The sequence below is a fragment of the Camelus dromedarius genome, chromosome 3, assembly GCF_036321535.1.
Source record: "Camelus dromedarius isolate mCamDro1 chromosome 3, mCamDro1.pat, whole genome shotgun sequence".
Lineage (NCBI taxonomy): Eukaryota > Metazoa > Chordata > Mammalia > Artiodactyla > Camelidae > Camelus > Camelus dromedarius.
The window spans coordinates 79,827,937-79,846,607 of NC_087438.1; the positions used below are offsets into that span (position 1 = coordinate 79,827,937).

General features: G+C 32.9%; 1 protein-coding gene across 7 annotated transcripts in view; it reads left to right on the forward strand.

Annotated features, from left to right (window-relative positions):
* Window positions 1–18,671, forward strand: part of COMMD10 (COMM domain containing 10) — a 161,136-nt gene that overhangs the window by 4,803 nt on the left and 137,662 nt on the right. For all 7 annotated transcript variants that reach the window (XM_031448857.2, XM_031448861.2, XM_031448859.2 and 4 more), the window contains exons 3-4: window positions 487–597; window positions 2,353–2,508. In XM_031448857.2, coding sequence (XP_031304717.2) covers window positions 487–597; window positions 2,353–2,508 — 267 coding nt within the window. The remainder of the gene's footprint in view (window positions 1–486; window positions 598–2,352; window positions 2,509–18,671) is intronic.

The window sequence follows — 18,671 nt, forward strand, 5'->3', positions numbered from 1 at the left end:
AAAATGGAAATTATTTGAGTAATTGTTTTTTGTGTGTCTTTAACCAGAGCATAGCATGCCTGAGGATGTGAACTGTTTTGTCTGTGTAGCACATAATAAACACTCAGTAAATATTTTTGAATGAGTGAAGATGGAAATTACTATTAATTGTAAACATTTTGGAGTTTTTATTTTATTTTATTTGGTAGGGTTTTTTTTTTCCTAAATGTCCATTTTTTGTGGTATTTCTGTTATTTTCCATCTACTATAAATCATAGAACTTAAAATACTGTTTTTTTTAAATAAACTTTTTTTGGCAAGATCCAGATAATGAACTGTGCTATAATTTTAAGATACTGAAATCTACAAACACATCCATTTCTTTCAACGATGGATTTACTTTTTTTTCTCAAGCTTTTATTCTAGGAAGAGTAAATGAATCTTCTGCTGAGAATCTGAGTTTTGAATACCTGAATGTATGCTAATAGATTGCTTTTTGTGTTATAGGCTGAGAATAGTTTCAGCGAAGAAGAGGAAGAAAAACTTCAAGCTGCATTTTCTCTAGAGAAGCAAGAGCTTCACCTCGTTCTTGAAACAATATCATTCATTTTAGAACAGGTATTTGTATTGTCCCAAACTTCCTAACTATGGTTTGTTTACTGCATGTTTGCATTGCTGTGATATCTCTAACATTTTATCTTATTTTTTAGAATGTATAGATGGAAACTGTGAATATATTTTAATCAAGAATTCCGATGTAGTGGGAAAATATTTGAATGTATGATTTTTTCCCTGGTATCGCATCTGCAAAACAGTCTTTGTGCTGAGTAGTGGAGCAAAGTATTTGATAATATGAATCAAGACTTCATTCAATTGAGACAGCTTAAAAAGATTTAAATTTATTGTTACTTGGTATAATAATTTGGAAAAGTGAACCCATTTTATTTAAGAAATTTAATGAATGATTTGGGGGGATTTATTTGGCTATGATGATAAATAAAAAGAAGAGAAATAGTTGTCAGAGGACCTTTTGTCACACTGCTTCTTCGTATTGAGCTGCATTCATTCTTTTCATCTAAATTCAGTCCAGTGTTCAAGTCACATCTCCCATTGCAGCCTTGACCCCTTATACTTTCAGTCTTCCCCTTATTTGGGTTCCTTTTATCCTTGGCTCATCATGGTGGAGCACATTGTTAGTCTTTTCATTATTTCATACATGTCAGTTACGTCTCCTTCACTAGGTTTTTAATTTGTGGGGGGGACAGAATCAGATATTTTGTGCATCTTACACAAATCTAGCACATTACTGGGCTCAAAAGAGATTCTTTATAAATTCCTGTTTTTCAATTAAGTGGAACACTTGTGAAATAAAAGTTAGGAGGACAAGCTGCCAGGCATCTCTTACATGCAGCCTCATGCAGATTACAGAGCATGAAGATGACGGTGGTTCTTTTCCTTGGTGGACCTTTAATAGAAGAAAAGGGTAGCTGAACAGGATAGACCAGCATGGGGTTTATGAGGAAGTTGTTACAGAATAATATAAAAAACAGAACAGATATCACTTTAAACAGTTTTCATTTTTTTTATTATATATTGCCTAGGAAGTTGGTAGAGGAAAGTGGTTTTAAGAAAGTGTTTCTTGGAAAAATTTTGTGAGTTGAGAAACAAAACCATTGTATACTCATTTGAAATAGTTCAGTGAATAAGGAAATGAATTTTCAATTAGAATACCATTTACATAGCTAAAGCAAAGAAGTTTTTCTGTTAAGTGGATTTAGTATTACTTAAACCACAGGCAAAAATAAAAACATTTAGCCTGAATAATTTAGGCTATTTATTCCTGAATCTTCCAGCCCTTGGTTGTGTATATTATTACTTGTAAAATAATAAAAATTTTCTGCAATAGAAATACAAAATTTTGGGGGGGGGTTAAATCATTTAAAGTAATTTTGTAGTTCAAGGTCTCTGTATGAACATTACGGATATGAAACCTAAAAAAATGACACAAATGAACTTATTTACAAAACAGAAACAGACTCACAGACATAGAAAACAAACTTGTGGTTACCGAGCAGAAAGATGGGTGGGGAGCGTGTGTGGAGAGATTAACTGGGAGTTTGGAATCTGCAGATACTACTATATATAAAAATAGTTAAATGACAACGTCTTACTGCATAGCACAGGGAACGAAATTCAATACCTTATAATAGCCTATAATGAAAAAGAATTTGAAAAGGAATATATATAAATAGCTGAATCACTATGCTATACGCCAGGAATTATTAGCACCACGTTGTAAACCAACTATACTTCATTATAAAAACAAAAAAAAAAAATTAGGAATATATGTGATTTTTTTTTTCTCTTAAATAGGCTGTATATCACAACGTGAAGCCAGCAGCTTTGCAGCAGCAGTTGGAGAACATTCATCTCAGACAAGACAAAGCAGAAGCATTTGTCAATGCTTGGTCTTCTATGGGTCAAGAAACAATTGAAAAATTCAGGCAGAGGATTCTTGCTCCCCACAAGGTATAGGATATACTACCCAAAAGATATTTTTCAATAATGTGTGGCATGAATTATTATACCTGAAGAGTGTTTAAGGTGATAATCTTTGTAAAGAGGTAAATCAGGGAATAGGAAGTATTGTATCTAATAAGCCTATAAAGTTATTTCAATACGTATTTGCTACCATTGTGATTTAATTTTAATTGCCAGTTTAAAACATGCTTCTGTAACTTAGGAATGAGACAGTCTTTTTTTTTTCTCTCTGAGTCCTTGGGCAGAGTTGGTTATTCTTTTAACTATCTTATGTATAAGACAAAATTTTCCCTGAATCACGTATTTACTTGTTTTTGTGTGTTCGTATCAGGATCTAGCAGAATGCCTTCTGTGCAGAAGGTACTCAATGCTTGCTTAGTAGCGAACAGTGAGCAAAATGAACACTTTGGGAAAAATATAAAGAAACAGCAGTGTCACAAAGCTCTTTAGTAACCTTTAATTACTCTTAATGGAGGTTAAGATGATCATACAGATTTTGCTCTGTTTTTCTGTTAATATGTTGTGTTACATAATTGACTTTCAGATTTTCAACCAACGTTGTATTCCTGGGATAAATCTCACTTGGTTGTGGTGTATAATCCTTTTGGTATGTTACTGTATTTGATTTGCTAATATTTTTGTTAAAAGATTTTTCCATCTGTGTTCATGAGGGATATTGGTCTGTAATTTTCTTGTGATTTCTTTGGTTATATCAGGTTAATACTGACCTTGCAAAATGAGTTGGGAAGTGTTCCCCACTCCTCTTCTATTTCCTGAAAGTATTTGTGAACGATTGGTATTTTGCGTTTTCACCAGCATTACGTGAGAGTTCCATTAGTTCCAAATCCTTGTCAGCACTTGGTATTGTCAGTTGTAGTAAAGCTATTCTGTTAGGTTTGTAGTGGTATCTTGTGTCTTAAATTTACATTTCCCTAGTGACAGATTTTGATGATGATCTTTTTGTGTGCTTACTTGCTGTCCACATATCTTCTTTGGTAAAGTGTCTGTTCAGATCTTTTGCCTAACAGTATTTCCACATTATGACAGATGAATAATTATAGTAATATGAATATAAAGGACAATTACAGGTATAAATCTCAGCATATCGAAATTCATGAGTTTTGTTTTTGTTCTTGTTTTTTGATTCTTACAGTGTGTGGAGGGTGTTTGTTTTCTTTCTGTTGAATTTTGTGAGTCTGAGTCCTTTGTCAAATAAGTGATTTGCAGATATTTTCTCCTAGTCTGTAGTTTTCCTTTTCAGTTTGAGTGTCTTTTGTAAAGTAAAATCTTTTAAATTTGATGAAGTTTGAGTTATCATTTTTTTTTCTTTTATTGATTCTGCTTTTGGTTTTGTATCTAAGGACTTGTTACCTAATGCAGTGTCACAAAGATTCTCTGTTTTGTTTTCTTCTAAGTGTTTCATGGGTTTATGTTCTACATTTAAGTCTAAGATCCATTTTGAGTTAGTTTTGTGTAAGGCATGAGGTACAGGTCCAAGTTCTTTTTTTCTCATCTGGTTGTTCATTTGTTCCAGCATAATTATTGATAACATCTTTTTGCCATTGAATTGCCTTAGCCTCTTTGTCAAAAATCATTTGACATTTTTATCTTTCTTTTTCTGGACTCTCTTTTTGGTTCCATTGTTCTCTTTTCTGCCTTATGCCACTACCATGCTGCCTTAATTACTGTAGCTTTGTAGTAAGTCTTAAAATCAGGTATTGTTAATCTGCTTACTTTGTTCTTTTTAAAGTTTTTTTTTGGCTACTCTAGTTCCTTTACCTTTTTATATAAATTTGAAAGCCAGGTTTTTTTATATCTGCAAAAAAGCCTCTGGAATTTTGATTGAGATTATTTAATTTATAGATCACGTTTTAGAGAAATGACTTCTTATCTCTGTATTGAGTATATCTCTCCATTTATTTAGGTCCTGTTTGATTTCTTATATCAGTGTTTTTCATTTTACAGATTCTGTGCATATTTTCTTAGATTTGAACATTCTTAACCTGAGTATTTTGTTTTTTTGTTTTTGCTTTGAGTTATAAGTGGTACTATATTTAAAATTTTGGTTTCCAGTTAATTTGTATATGAAAACACAGTTGAATACTTCTTGGCCTTTTGGCTGAGATCAAATGTATAGAAACACAGTTGATTTTTGCATATTGACATTGTATTCAAGACCTTGGTACACTCACTAGTTACAGCAGGTTTTTTTGGTTTGTTTTTCTTGTGATTTTCTTTGTAGACAGTCAGGTTGTCCATGAATACAGACAGTTTTACTTCTCCATTTCCAGTTTGTTCAGCTTTTGTTTTCTTGCCTTATTGCGCAGACTAGGACTTCTAATATGATGTTGAATAGGATTCATAAGCCTGAACATCCTGCTTTGTTCTCGGTTTTAGAGAGAAAGCATTCAGTCTCTCATTATTAAGTAAAGTGCTAGTTGTGGGTTTACAAAGTGTATTATTTTAATTTCTCGCCTTTTTTTTTTAACTCTATATTCTGAGAGATCACAAGTGTTCTCAACATCAGTGCTTTGTTTTCATCATTTTAATTTCTGCTTTTTCTGATATCCTGTACAGATTTTAAGTTTTCCAATTTTTTGTCCCTGAAATTCTTTTTCAACCATCTTCACTAAAAAAAAAAAAAACTCCAGTTGCCTTTGAATATTTGCCTGTTTTCTATTTACATAATTTTCTTCTGTTTTTCCTTGCATTTATTTGAGTACAGTATACTTGTATTGTTAAAAAAAACCTTTTCCCACTTCCAATTGTAAGTCATTTTTTAGTGTCTTTTGGATGGCAGTTTGTTACTTTTTTAAAAGTAATATTTCCTCCTTATATTATGTTGAATGACATTAACTTCTGTTTAAGAAGTGATTCAATCAGTTGTCATAGAAAAGATGCAAAAAATAGTTGGAAGGACCTGATTAATTGTACATTGGTCCCTTGAGAATATAGGAAATCACCTTTTGCCAATACTGAATATATGAAAGGATAGCTATACATTATTTTAATGCCTTAAATGTTTAATTAATATAATATAATAATAGCATACATTTCTTGTGTTATTGTGGGCCAAATACTCTACTAAGTATTTTATAATAAGCTTTATATCTTGTAAACCCATTAATAGTTCTAGTTTATATTTAAAATTAAATTGAGGGTTAGAGAGATTAAATAATTGGTCCATGGTCACGGAGCTAAGTAAGTGGCCGAGTTGGGATTTACACGATTAGTTACACTTCTAAGCCATTATACTCTACTACCACTTAGATGTTAGCAGCAGAATTTTTCTGTGTCAGGTATTATGCAGGGTGGTTTATGTAATTGTGTGTATGTGTGTGTTTCATATCTTTGGAAAGGAAGGAAATAAAACTTTAGAAAATCTAACTTTGCCATGTTAACCCAAATGGTCCATGATGATGCTGAGATGGGAATTAGTTTGGTCTGTTTCTTAATTAAGCCTTGTTATCTTTTATGTAGTGGTTGTCTTCCTTTTTTGCCTGATAACTGTTTAGCATAGGGTGACTAAAATAGCCATGGATGAAAATAGATCATATCATTTAAATTGTAACAAAAATATATGGCAATGACTTATTATATAGTGAACAAAAGGTGTATTTACAATGACAGAGTGTTGTTTTAAAATAATTTAGGGTTCATGTGAACTATCTATGTTGGGCTTGCAGTGGAACATCTGTGGAAATCTAAATTCAGAGAGTTACATTCAATTAAATAAGAAGTTAAAAATCAAAAAGAGCTTATCTTTAATTCAATTTTTGAAAACACCTCTCTTTATCTTCTATTATTTAAATCTAATAAGAGAGAGGCAGACTGAAAATTAATCTAACTGATAGCTTTTTACATGATGTGATGGAAAGGATTTAAAAATTTTATCCCATCCCACTTTTTTAAAAAAATACGTTTTATCTTAACCTCTTTGGAGACCTGAGACTGAAAAGTTACCACTGCTTATCAGAATTTGTATTCTTTCCTCTTTTATCTGTGTTGACTATGTTAGCAGTGTTCTAACAGGATTACCTGTTTGATTTTTGTTATAATGCCCATGTGGTTACATTTGTTAAATTACGAATACACTTTCAGACATAACTTGAATATTGTGTTTAATTTTAGTCCTAAAATTCTGGTTAGAGTTCCTTTATGTATATTTCTACCATACACAATGTAAAAACTTACATGTCAAGTATTACTGACATGTATCTCTTTTTTTCTGAGACTTAAGGAAAAGAATTGATTTGTTTAATGTAATTTTTTTCCCTAAAATATATTTACATTCCAAGTTCACCCTATTCCTTAGTAACATGATTATGGGAAATATACATAAAGCATATTTCAAGCACTCTGAGTAGCCTGCTTTTTTAAGGCTACAAGTACTGATTCCTTTTCTTAAAATGCACTTATATGTTTATTAGGGAGCTTTTTTAAAGATAAATTTGACAGTTGTATCTGTTTTGAATGCTCAAAATGCATGTAATGTGATTTTTCCTGTTAAGAGTGTTTTTAACTTTACCAGTCATGTAGCAAATTTATTCGTAATGTTTATTCATTATATAGTGAAATTCATCATGTCTTCTCACATGTTCTTGAGAAACATAAAAAATGGATGGCCCTCCTAATAATGTTCCTAAGAAGTCTAAAAAAATCCTCTTTAAACTATTACAGTAAGATTTACTTTATTGTTAAAGTATAACAACTAACTGTTTGCTTCACTAATTGTTAAATACCTTTTATATGTAATATAAGAAATTAGAAATTTCGATTTGACGTTTTTAAAACTTACTGTGTTCTTTTTGTTTTGTTTTCTTAAATATTCGTGTTTCATTTCTTTTAGAATTCTAAGGATGGATGAATGGCTTTATTATAAAGAGAACAGAAAAAACATACTTCTTATAGCTAAATCTTAAAGCACAATATGTAACTATGAATACATATCTGAGCACTTTTTCAAGATTTAAATGCTTCTTGACAGTCATCTGCATTTATAGGAAAGGTATCTTGTTGTAATTTTATCTGTATGCAAGTCAGATTTCTGCCTCTTTTGTTAATTAGTTGTTGGCATGTTATGATTGAAAGCCATTGTTTTTCCATGCGCTGGAATTGACTGAACATAAATGTGAGGTTTAAATGTTGCTATATTTATTTACCATTTTTATTGAAATATAATTTACTTTCAGAAAAAGCAAAAATTTTAAGTGTTTTGTTTGTGAATTTCAGAAATTATATATACCCATTTAATCCTTATCCATAGCAAAATAGAGAAAATCTTTTATCAATGGAAAGTGCCAGTTTTAATTCCCTCCACCTTCATCCTCACTTTGCATCACTATAGATTGTCTTTTTCTGTTCTTGGATTTAATTTTTTTTCACATTTTTTTATTGAGTAATAGTCATTTTACAATGTTGTGTCAAATTCCAGTGTAGAGCACAATTTTTCAGTTATACATGAACATACATATATTCATTGTCACATTTTCTTTTTCACTGTGAGCTACCGCAAGATCTTGTATATATTTCCCTATGCTATACAGTATAATCTTGTTTATCTATTCTACATATGCCTGTCAGTATCTACAAATTTTGAAATCCCAGTCTGTCCCTTCCCACCCTCTGCCCAATTGGCAACCACAACTTTGTATTCTATGATATGAGTCTTTTCTGTTTTGTATTTATGGTTTTTATTAGATTCCACATATGAGCAATCTCATATGGTATTTTTCTTTTTCTTTCTGGCTTACTTCACTTAGAATGACATTCTCCAGGAACATCCACGTTGCTGCAAATGGCATTATGTTGTCAGTTTTTATGGCTGAATAGTATTCCATTGTATAAATACACCACATCTTCTTTATCCAGTCATCTGTCGATGGACATTTAGGCTATTTCCATGTCTTGACTATTGTAAATAGTGCTGCTATGAACATTGGGGTGCAGGTGTCTTTTTGAAGTAGGGTTCCTTCTGGATAGATGCCCAGGAGCAGGATTCCTGGGTCATTATGGTAAGTCTAGTCCTAGTCTTTTGAGGAATCTCCATACTGTTTTCCACAGTGGCTGCACCAAACTGCATTCCCACCAGCAGTGTAGGAGGGTTCCCTTTTCTCCACAGCCTCTCCAACATTTGTCATTTGTGGACTTTTGAATGATGGCCATTCTGGCTGGTGATACCTCATTGTAGTTTTGATTTGCATTTCTCTGATAATTAGTGATATTGAGCATTTTTTCATGTGCCTATTGATCATTTGTATTTCTTCCTTGGAGAATTGCTTGTTTAGGTCTTCTGCCCATTTTTGGATTGGGTTGTTTGTTTTTTTATTATTAAGTCGTATGAGTTGCTTATATATTCTGGAAATCAAGCCTTTGTCGGTTTCATCGTTTGAAAAAATTTTCTCCCATTCTGTAGGTTGTCGTTTTGTTTTATTTATGGTTTCCTTTGCTGTGCAGAAGCTTATAAGTTTAATTAGGTCCCATTTGTTTAGTCTTGCTTTTATTTCTATTGCTTGGGTAGACTGCCCTAGGAGAACATTTTTGAGATGTACGTGAGATAATGTTTTGCCTATATTTTCTTCTAGGAGATTTATTGTATCTTGTCTTATGTTTAAGTCTTTGATCCATTTTGAGTTTATTTTTGTGTATGGTGTAAGGGAGTGTTCTAGCTTCATTGTTTTACATGCTGCTGTCCAGTTTTCCCAGCACCATTTGTTGAAGAGACTGTCTTTATTCCATTGTATATTCTTGCCTCCTTTGTCGAAGATTGTTGACCAAAAGTTTGTGGGTTCATTTCTGGGCTCTCTATTCTGTTCCATTGGTCTGTATGTGTGTTTTTGTACCAATACCATGCTGTTTTTATTATTGTAGCTCTATAGTATTGTCTGAAGTCTGGGAGAGTTATTCCTCCAGCCTCTTTCTTTTTGTTCAGTAATGCTTTGGCAATTCTAAGTCTTTTGTGGTTCCATATAAATTTTATTATGATTTGTTCTAGTTCTGTGAAATATATCCTGGGTAATTTGATAGGGATTGCATTAAATCTGTAGATTGCCTTTGGCAGTGTGACCATTTAACAATATTGATTCTTCCAATCCAGGAGCATGGGGTAACTTTCCATTTGTTTAAGTCTTCTTTAATTTCCTTCATCAATGGTTTATAGTTTTCTGTGTATAATTCTTTCACCTCCTTGGTTAGATTTATTCCTAGGTATTTTATTACTTTGGGTGCTATTTTAAAGGGGATTGTTTCTTTACTTTCTTTTTCAATTGATTCATTGTTAGTGTAAAGAAATGCAACTGATTTTTGAACGTTAATCTTGTAACCTGCTACCTTGCTGAATATGTTCTTGGACTTAATATAACTGAACTCAAATAAATGTGTCTGTCTAATATCTCTCAACATAATGTTGATTTTTTTGTTAATTTGTTTTTTATGATTCATTCATGTTGTGGTTATCACTAATTCTTTTGTTGCTGAGTAATGTTCCTTTGTATGAAAATAACAGTTTGTTTATCTGTACTCCTCTTGATGGACTTTCCAGTTTCTGGCTGTTATGAATGACTGCTGTTAACAGTTGTGTACAGGTCTTTCTGTGGACATATGTTTTCATTTCCCTTCAGTAAATATCTGGGAACGGGATTGCTGACCACTTAAACCAAATCTCAGGCTTTCTATTTCATTTTTAGCCATGCCATGCTACATAGATTTGGAAAAGTCATAGAAATGTAAAAAGTCATAAATATGTTTCTGCCAACTTGTGGTTCCCTTCTTTTATGAGTTGAATTCCCATTAACTTCTGCCTGCTTTTAGTCATTCTCCAATGCCTTCAAATCATTGTTTTTAAAATACTTTGTTTAGAGGTTATACTTTTTGTTTGTAAGGAAGTTGATATTATATAAGCTACTTCCTACCATTATCAGATTAGGAACTCTAAATGTGATTCTTTTATAAGAATCTCTGCTCCAAATTCAGCAGTCTTTCCATGTTGCTTATAATAGAAGTCAGAGTTCTTACAATTGCCTTTAAGGTCCTACATGATCAGTAACCTCTCTTGGTCCACTAGCTTGTTGACCTCCACCTGGCTCACTTAAAACTCTCGGATGTTCATGTTGTTGGCTTTCTTATCTTTTTCAGCACTTTGCTCAGATATTACATTTATCAGTGGGCCTTGCCCTTATGGTGAAAAATGCCTCCACGTCTATGGTACTTTTTTACTTCATTTGTTTTCCATAATACTTATTCTTATCTGGCCCACTATTATATCCCACTTGTTTTTTTTTTTTTTAATTGTCTGTCTCTACTACTAAACTACAAGGTCCACAAGGGCTGGAATTTTTGTCTGTTTTGTTCACTGCTATATTTTCACTACTTTAAATGGCCCTTGGGAGACAGTGGGGTCTCAAAAAAATAGCTGTTAGATGAATAAATACACAGTATTCTTGCCTTACAAATTGTGCTGTTTTGAAGCTCAGTTCATTAGGTTTTCTTTTAAGGAGGGGTATTTGTGTTTGTTGGTAGAGGAAGGAACAGTGAAGAGAGAAGGGGTATGGATTATATTTTGTATTTCCTAGAGTTCTTTTGTGTTCTCATTTTGGTTGTACCTTTAAGCCTTTTGTGGTTCATTTATTTCATGACTCTTGAGGTTTACTAAAATACTAGATTCAGTCATTTACATTTTTCCTCTTTAAAAGTGGAATTATGTATAGCAAGAATTGCTTTAGCTTGAAATGGAAATTCTCTAGGAAAAAAAGGTGATGTCATTAGCTGTTGATGCAGCAATCAATTTAAAGAACTTTAGATCTAAGAGACCCTTAATCAATCTAATCTGAAGATGAAATGTATTCTGTGCTTTAAAAATAATTGGCTAAAACCAGAACCATTAACAAATTAAATATTTCACTAATGCCAAAGAACTGTCCTGTTGCCAAATTATTCTTATGTCATAGTATACAACAATGTGCACTTGCTAAATAGAGTTGATGTACTTTTTCAATGTTGCCAATTTTGAGAGCATTAGTTGAATGACATTTCATTGTCCTCAGACTTGTACTGTTGTCTTCATATATTCATGGTGTGCTGAGGTGGCAAACAGTTTGAAGGATGATTCACTGTTTTCCCTCATCAGTGTATAACTCAGATATGAAGACCAGTTAGGTATCTTGGCCAAGTTTTTGTGTCAAGGAGTATAATTAAGTTTCATGCCACCCTAGTGGTGATACCAGATTGACTTTTGTGGCATCAAAACTTAGGGTGTAGGTTAGAGAGTGTCCCTAAGTTGTGATATTTGTAATAAAGCACGTATACCTCTTGTTTTGGTGTGGTGTTGCAGCAGCCTTAAAGAAGGGCATTGCTTCAGTCTCTTCTGGATGTTTGATGCCTCTGGAGACTACCTAGTGGGTATCACTCTGCAGTATGCTTTGTGGAGGTGGGCAGTCACCTGGGTGCTGGGTAACTCCAGGATTAATTCAAGAAGTTCATTTGCGTCTATGATATATGGTAATATATTCACGTCTATGTAATATTGATATTATGTTGCATAATAGTCATCTCTGGGATCCTGACATTGTCTTTGTATGTTTATACATGTCACAGTATAGAATTCTTTCTCTGGGAGGCAAGTAGTGGTGTGGTTTGGTCCTTTGAGGCCTACTGCCTCCTGTTCTTGACAATGACTAGAGGATGGCAAGGAGGGTGAGTGGTAGCAGGTAGCTGAAGATGTTCTCCCATTGCATCTATACGTTCCTCTGTAATAGCATTTAGTATGTTGAACCTTTTAAAAATAATGCTATTAAATTATAATTTACATAGTAATCTGTATCCTTTTAAATTGCCTCATTTGATGGATTTTGAACGATGTATATCCATGAGATCATTATCGTAATCAGAATACAGAGCCTTTTCCTCATGCCCTTTGGCAGTTTCTTCCTCCCCTAACCCTGGCCCCAGGAAACCACTGACCTGCTCTCTTTCACTGCAGATTCTGTTTTGTAGGATTTTATATAAATGGAATCATACACATATACTTTACTCTGTCTGGCTTCTTCCACTGAGTGTGATTGTGAGGGTCATCCATGTTGTTGTATGTATTAATAGTGTGTTCTTTTTTTTACTGCAGTCTAGTATTCTTTTTTATTGCATGGTGGTATTCTGTCTTACGGATGTATCACAATTTGTTTATCTGTTCACCTGTTAATGGATATTTGGGCTACTTCCAGTTTTGGAATATTTTGAATAAATCTGTTGACATTCATGTACACACCTTTGTATGGACATACATTTTCATTTCTCTTGAGTAATTTCTTAGGTGTGGATTGACTGGGTTGTCAGATAGGTGTATGTTTAAATTTTTAAGAAACTGCCAAATAGTTTTCCAAAATGGTTATACTATTTTACATTTTAACCAGCAATTTCTTCACATCCTGGCCAACACTTGATGTTGCCAGTCTTTTAAATTTTAGCCATTCTAATAGGTGTACGAATATTGAACATAAGGGTACTGAACGTCTTTGAAAGTGTTTACTGGCCATTTGTTTATCTTCTTTTGTGAATTATCTGTTCAAATCTTTGCCCATTTTAAAAAACAGATTTCTTTGTCTTACTGAGGTAAGAATTCTTACAGTTCGGATACAAGTCTTTTGTCAGGTATGTATGTTGTAAATGTTTTATTAGTCTTTCGCTTGCCTTTTTTCCTAAGAGTGATTTTTGAAGAACAGAATTTTTAATTTTAATGAAGTCTAGTTTATAATTTTTTCTTTTATGATTTATACTTTTTAGTTCTATGTAAAATATTTGCCTATCCTAAGATCATAAAAATTTTCTTTAACATTTTCTAGAAGTTTGATGGTTTTAGCACTTTCATTTTGAGGTCAGCTTTGTGTTTGGTGTTAGGTAGGAGTTGTTGATTATTTTGTTTCCTTGTAGTTGTCTCATTGTTCCAGCATCACTTACCTTGGCACCTTTGTCAGCGGTCAGTTGATAGGTCTGTATGTCTATCCTTTGCCAATGCCACATTGTCTTTATTTCTGTAGCTTTATAATAAGTCTCCAAATTAGATAGTGTAGCTCCTCCAAGTCTTTAAAAAAAAATTGCTTTGACTCGTTTAGGTCATTTGCATTTCCATTTAAATTTTGGAATCAGTTTGTCATTTTCTATTAAAAAAATGCCTGCTGAGAATTTAATTGGATTGCCCTTAATCTGTAGATAATTTTTAGAAGAACTGACATTGTAACAATATTGAATCTTTAAATTCATGAACACGGTACGTCTCTCTGTTTCTTGATGTCTTCTTTAATTTATTCCAGTAATGTTTGTAGTTTTTCAATGACCAGAGTTTGCACAAATTTTGTTAAAGTTATCCTTATGCTATAGACTGAATGTTTGTATCTCTTCAAAATTCATATATTGAAACCTATCTCCCAAGGTGATGGTGTTAAGAGATGGGGCCTTAGGGATAGGTGATTAGGTGATCCTATTGAATGGGAGTAACACCTTATAAAAGAGGCTGCAAAGAGCTCCCTTGCCTCCTTCTGTCATGTGAGGATACAACAAGAAGTCTGCAGCCTGGAAGAGGGCCCTCATCTGACCATGCTGGTGCCCTCATGTCAGACGTCCAGTCTCCATCACTGTGAGGAGTAAATGCTTATTATTATTAAGCTATGCAGTGTATAGCCTGAACAGACTAAGACACTATGTATTTGCATGATTTTGGTCTCTATTATAAATGAAGTTGCATTTTTTATATTTTCCAGTTTATTTCTGGTATATTGAAAACTGTTGATGTTTCATAATAATCTTTTGTTCCATAACTTTCCTAAAATCAGCCATTAGTTTTAATAGCTTTTTTGCATTTTACTTAGGATTTGCTATGTATGTGTTATATCAAAATTGTTGTTGTACATGTTTTGTCTTCATCACTAGACTTGGAGCTTCTGGGGCAGAGATTGTTAAGTTTATTGATTTTTACGTCCCTGACATCTAAGACGGTATGAAAGTCAGGTCCATGTTCTTTTGGTTTTTCTCCTTTCTGGCTACTTCTTTTAGTCGGTCATATTTGCTACGTTTTTCTCATTTCCACAACTGTAGGTTTTATGTAGTGCCAGGACTCAATTCCTGGTCCTTATTATCTCTTCTTTTTTGTAGTTCCCTGGCAATTTCATCTAGGCTTCCGGGTTTAAAAGCTATTTTCCAATAAAAATTTTTTTCTCTATCCTACTTGATAATTTCTTTGGTTGTCTAGTAGGCATCTCAAACTTAGCATTAAAAAAATAAACTGACCTTTGGATTATTCCTCTTGAAACTGTTCCTGTAGTTTTTCCATCTCAGTTAATGGTAACTCATTTTTTTTGGTTTTTGTCTTTTTATTTGCACAGGCCAGTCTTTATATCATTTTTCCATTGTTATTTAAAAACAAATAGAAAACCAGGATGAAAGTCTGATTCCATTGATGAGAAGTGTAGGTTTCATAACTTAATGGAATTTACATAAATATGGGAACCATTAGTATCCTGGAAAGCAACAGGCTTTTCCTCAAATTGTGTGCTTGTTGAGTTAAGGCTGATACCTGTTGTATATAATGGTTAAGAAAACTGCATATATAAAATGCTGGAAACTGAAGATTTTTCTTAATGCTGAGATATTATTTGTTTTTAACCATTTGTTATTGGAACTTAATTATTTTTTGAGTTTTAGATATTCTTCTGGTTAGGGCAAAAGGGAACCACTTGCATTCCTTCCATTAAGTTACTCAATAATTTAATCACCATTTATAATTTTATTATATTTGTAAATTTGTTCTAAGTTCCAAACAGCTAGATTTTTTTAGCATCTGATTTTGTAAATTGAGCAGTACCAGCTTAAAATGGTGAATAAAATTTGGGATCTCCTGGAGGGCCTCCAAATAATAGACTGTTTAAAATTTTGCTGATTTGATTAATGAACCTGTTTGAGAGGATTATAAATACCTTCTTTATATTCTACAGCATTTTCTTTGCAAAGGAAAAAGGTGAAAATTTGAAGTATAATCATCTGCGCTCTTATTGTTGACTGGTATATAGAATGTTTCCAATGAAATGTACTCCTGGATTGGTGGTGTCATTTTGAGTCTTTTGGCAAACTGTATGTCCATGTATGGCTTAAGAAAATTAATCTCCATACAGTATAATGGAAATAGTGAAAACTTCTCTATTTTAGACAAATGTAAAATTGCTCTGAATCTGTTATTTTAAAAGATTTAATTCTAGACACATACATAAACACACGTCATATTGAGGGAGCATAAGTGTAACCTCTTATACATTCATAAATTGATTTTCCCAGCAGATATTGCTTTCTTGGTGATACAGGTTTATAATGAGAAAATGTTTCAAAAAGCTAACCTTATTAAGCAGATTACATTGAATTGAAAAACACCCTTCTCCCATGTATGAAAGATTTAAAAAAGTTCTTATGCTTCATTCTATATGTATAATTTTAGGAAACAAAGAAATAAGCCAACTAGAATTATAAGAACTTTGTAAAGGAGAGAGTTTTCTTTAAATGCCACAATCATATACCTAAGAATTAGGAGTAAACATGAATTTCGCAAATTTTCCATAATTATTTATATTTATTAATCTTCTTTATCCTCTTCTTCATGCACGTCCCCTTTTAAATGAATTAACCTTTTGAGATCATTATAGATTTACATGTGGTTGTCAGAAATAATACAGAGAGATCCCATGTACCATTCACCCACTTTGCCCTAGTGGTAGCATCTTGCATAACTATACAGTACAGTATCACAACCAGGGCAATATTGTATTATTAACTATAGGCACCATGCTGTACGGTACATCTGCAGGACTTATTTATTTTGTAACTGGAAATTTGTACCTTTTGACCACCTTTACCTCTTTTGTCCACTTCTGGCAACCACCGATCTGTTCTCTGTATTTATGGTGTCAGTTTTTCGTTTGTTTTTAGATTCCTCATATAAATGAGATCGCATCGTATCTGTCTTTTTCTGACTCATTTCACTTAGTATAGTGCCCTCAGGGTCTATCCATGTTGTCGCAAATGGCAGGATTTCCTTCTTTTTTATGACTGAATAATATTCCATTGTGTGTATATGTACATATGTATATGTATAGGCACCATGTTTTCGTTATCTGTTTATCCATTGATGGACACTTGGGTTGCTTCTATATCCTGGTAATTGTGAATAATGCTTCAGTGAACATGGTGGTGCAGACATCTTTTAGAATTAGTGTTTTTGTTTCCTTCAGATAAATACCCAGGAGTGGAATTGCTAGATCTTATGGTAGTTTATTTTAAATTTTTAAGGAATCTCCATACTGTTTTCCTTAGTAGCCTCACAATTTGCATGTCCACCAGTGGTACACAAGGGCACCTTTTTCTCCACATCCTTGCCAATACTTGTTATTTCTTTTTTATAATAGCCTTTCTAACAGCAGTGAGGTGATATCTCCTTGTGGCTTTGATTGCATTTCCCTGATCATTACTGATGTTGAGCACCTTTTCATCTACCTATTGGCTATCTGTAAGGCTTCTCTGGAAAAATGTCTATTCATATCTCTGACCATTTTTTAATTGGATTGTCAGTTGTTTTGCTCTTGAGTTAAATGACTTGCTTATATATTTTGGACATTAACCTGATGTCAGATACATGATTTGCAAATATTTTCTCCCATTCCGTAGGTTGTTTTTTCATTTTGTTGATGGTTTCCTTTGCTGTGCAGAAGCTTTTTAGTTAGATGTAGTCCTGCTTCTTTATTTTTGCCTTTGTTGCCTTTGTTTTTGGTGTTAAGTCATTGCCAAGACTGTTATCAAGGAGGTTAGTTCTGTTTTCTTCCAGGAGTTTTAGGTTTCAGATCTTATGTTCAACCTTACTCCATTTTGAATTAGTTTTTGTGTATGGTGTAAGATAGTGGTCCAATTTTATTCTTCTGAATATGGCTATCCAATTTTCTCAGCACCATTTAATGAAGAGACTGTCTTTTCTCCATTGTATGTTCTTGGCTCCTTTGTCATAAATTAATTAACCATATATACATGCATATACATGGGTTTATTTCTGGGCTTTCTATTCTGTTGATCTGCATGTCTGTTTTTATGCCAATATCATGTTGTTTGATTACTATAGCTTTGTAATATAGTTTGAAGTAAGGAATCATGATGCCTTCAGCTTTGTTCTTTTTAAGAGCTTTGGCTATTCAGGGTCTTTTGTGGTTCCATGTAAAGTTTAAGACTGTTTATTCTATTTCTTTGAAAAGTACCATTGGAATTTTGATAGGGATTGCATTGAATCTGTAGATTGCTTTGGGTACTATGGGCATTTTAACAATATTCTCTCAGTCCATGAGCACGGAGTATCTTTCCATTTATTTGTATCTTCTTCAATGTCTTTCATCAATGTCTTATGATTTTCAGTGTACAGGTTTTTCACCTCCTTGGTTAAATTTATTCTAAGGTATTTTATTCGTTTTGATGCAATTGTAAATGGGATTTTTAAACTTAATTTCTTTTTCTGGTAGTTTGTTATTCGTGTACAGAAATGCAGCATGTTTTTGAATGTTGATTTTTGTATCCTGTGACTTTACTGAATTTGTTTATTAGTCCAAGAGGTTTTTGGTGGAATCTTTAAGGATTTGCATATTTAATAGTATGACATTTGCAAACAATGATAGGTTTATTTCTTCCTTTCTGATTTGAGTGCCTTTTATTTCTTTTTATTGTCCAGTTGTTCTAGCTAGGTCATAATTATTTAACACTATGTTGAATTAAAGTGGCAAAATTGGGCATCTTTGTTATGTTCCTGGTCTTAGAGGAAAAGCTTTCAGCTTTTACCATTGAGTATTGCGTTAGCTGTGGGTTTGTATTATTTGACCTTTATTATGTTGAGGTATGTTCCCTCTGTACCTACTTTGTGAGAGTTTTATTGTAGATGGGTGTTGAATTTTATCAGTTGCTTTTTCTGCATCTGTTGAGATGATCATAGGATTTTTCATCCTTCATTTTATTAATATGATGTATCACATTGATTTGTTCATATTGAACTATTCTTGCATTTGTGAAATAAATACTGCTTATTCATGGTGTATGATCCTTTTACTGTGTTGTTGAATTTGGTTTCCTAATTTTTTTCTGTGATTTTT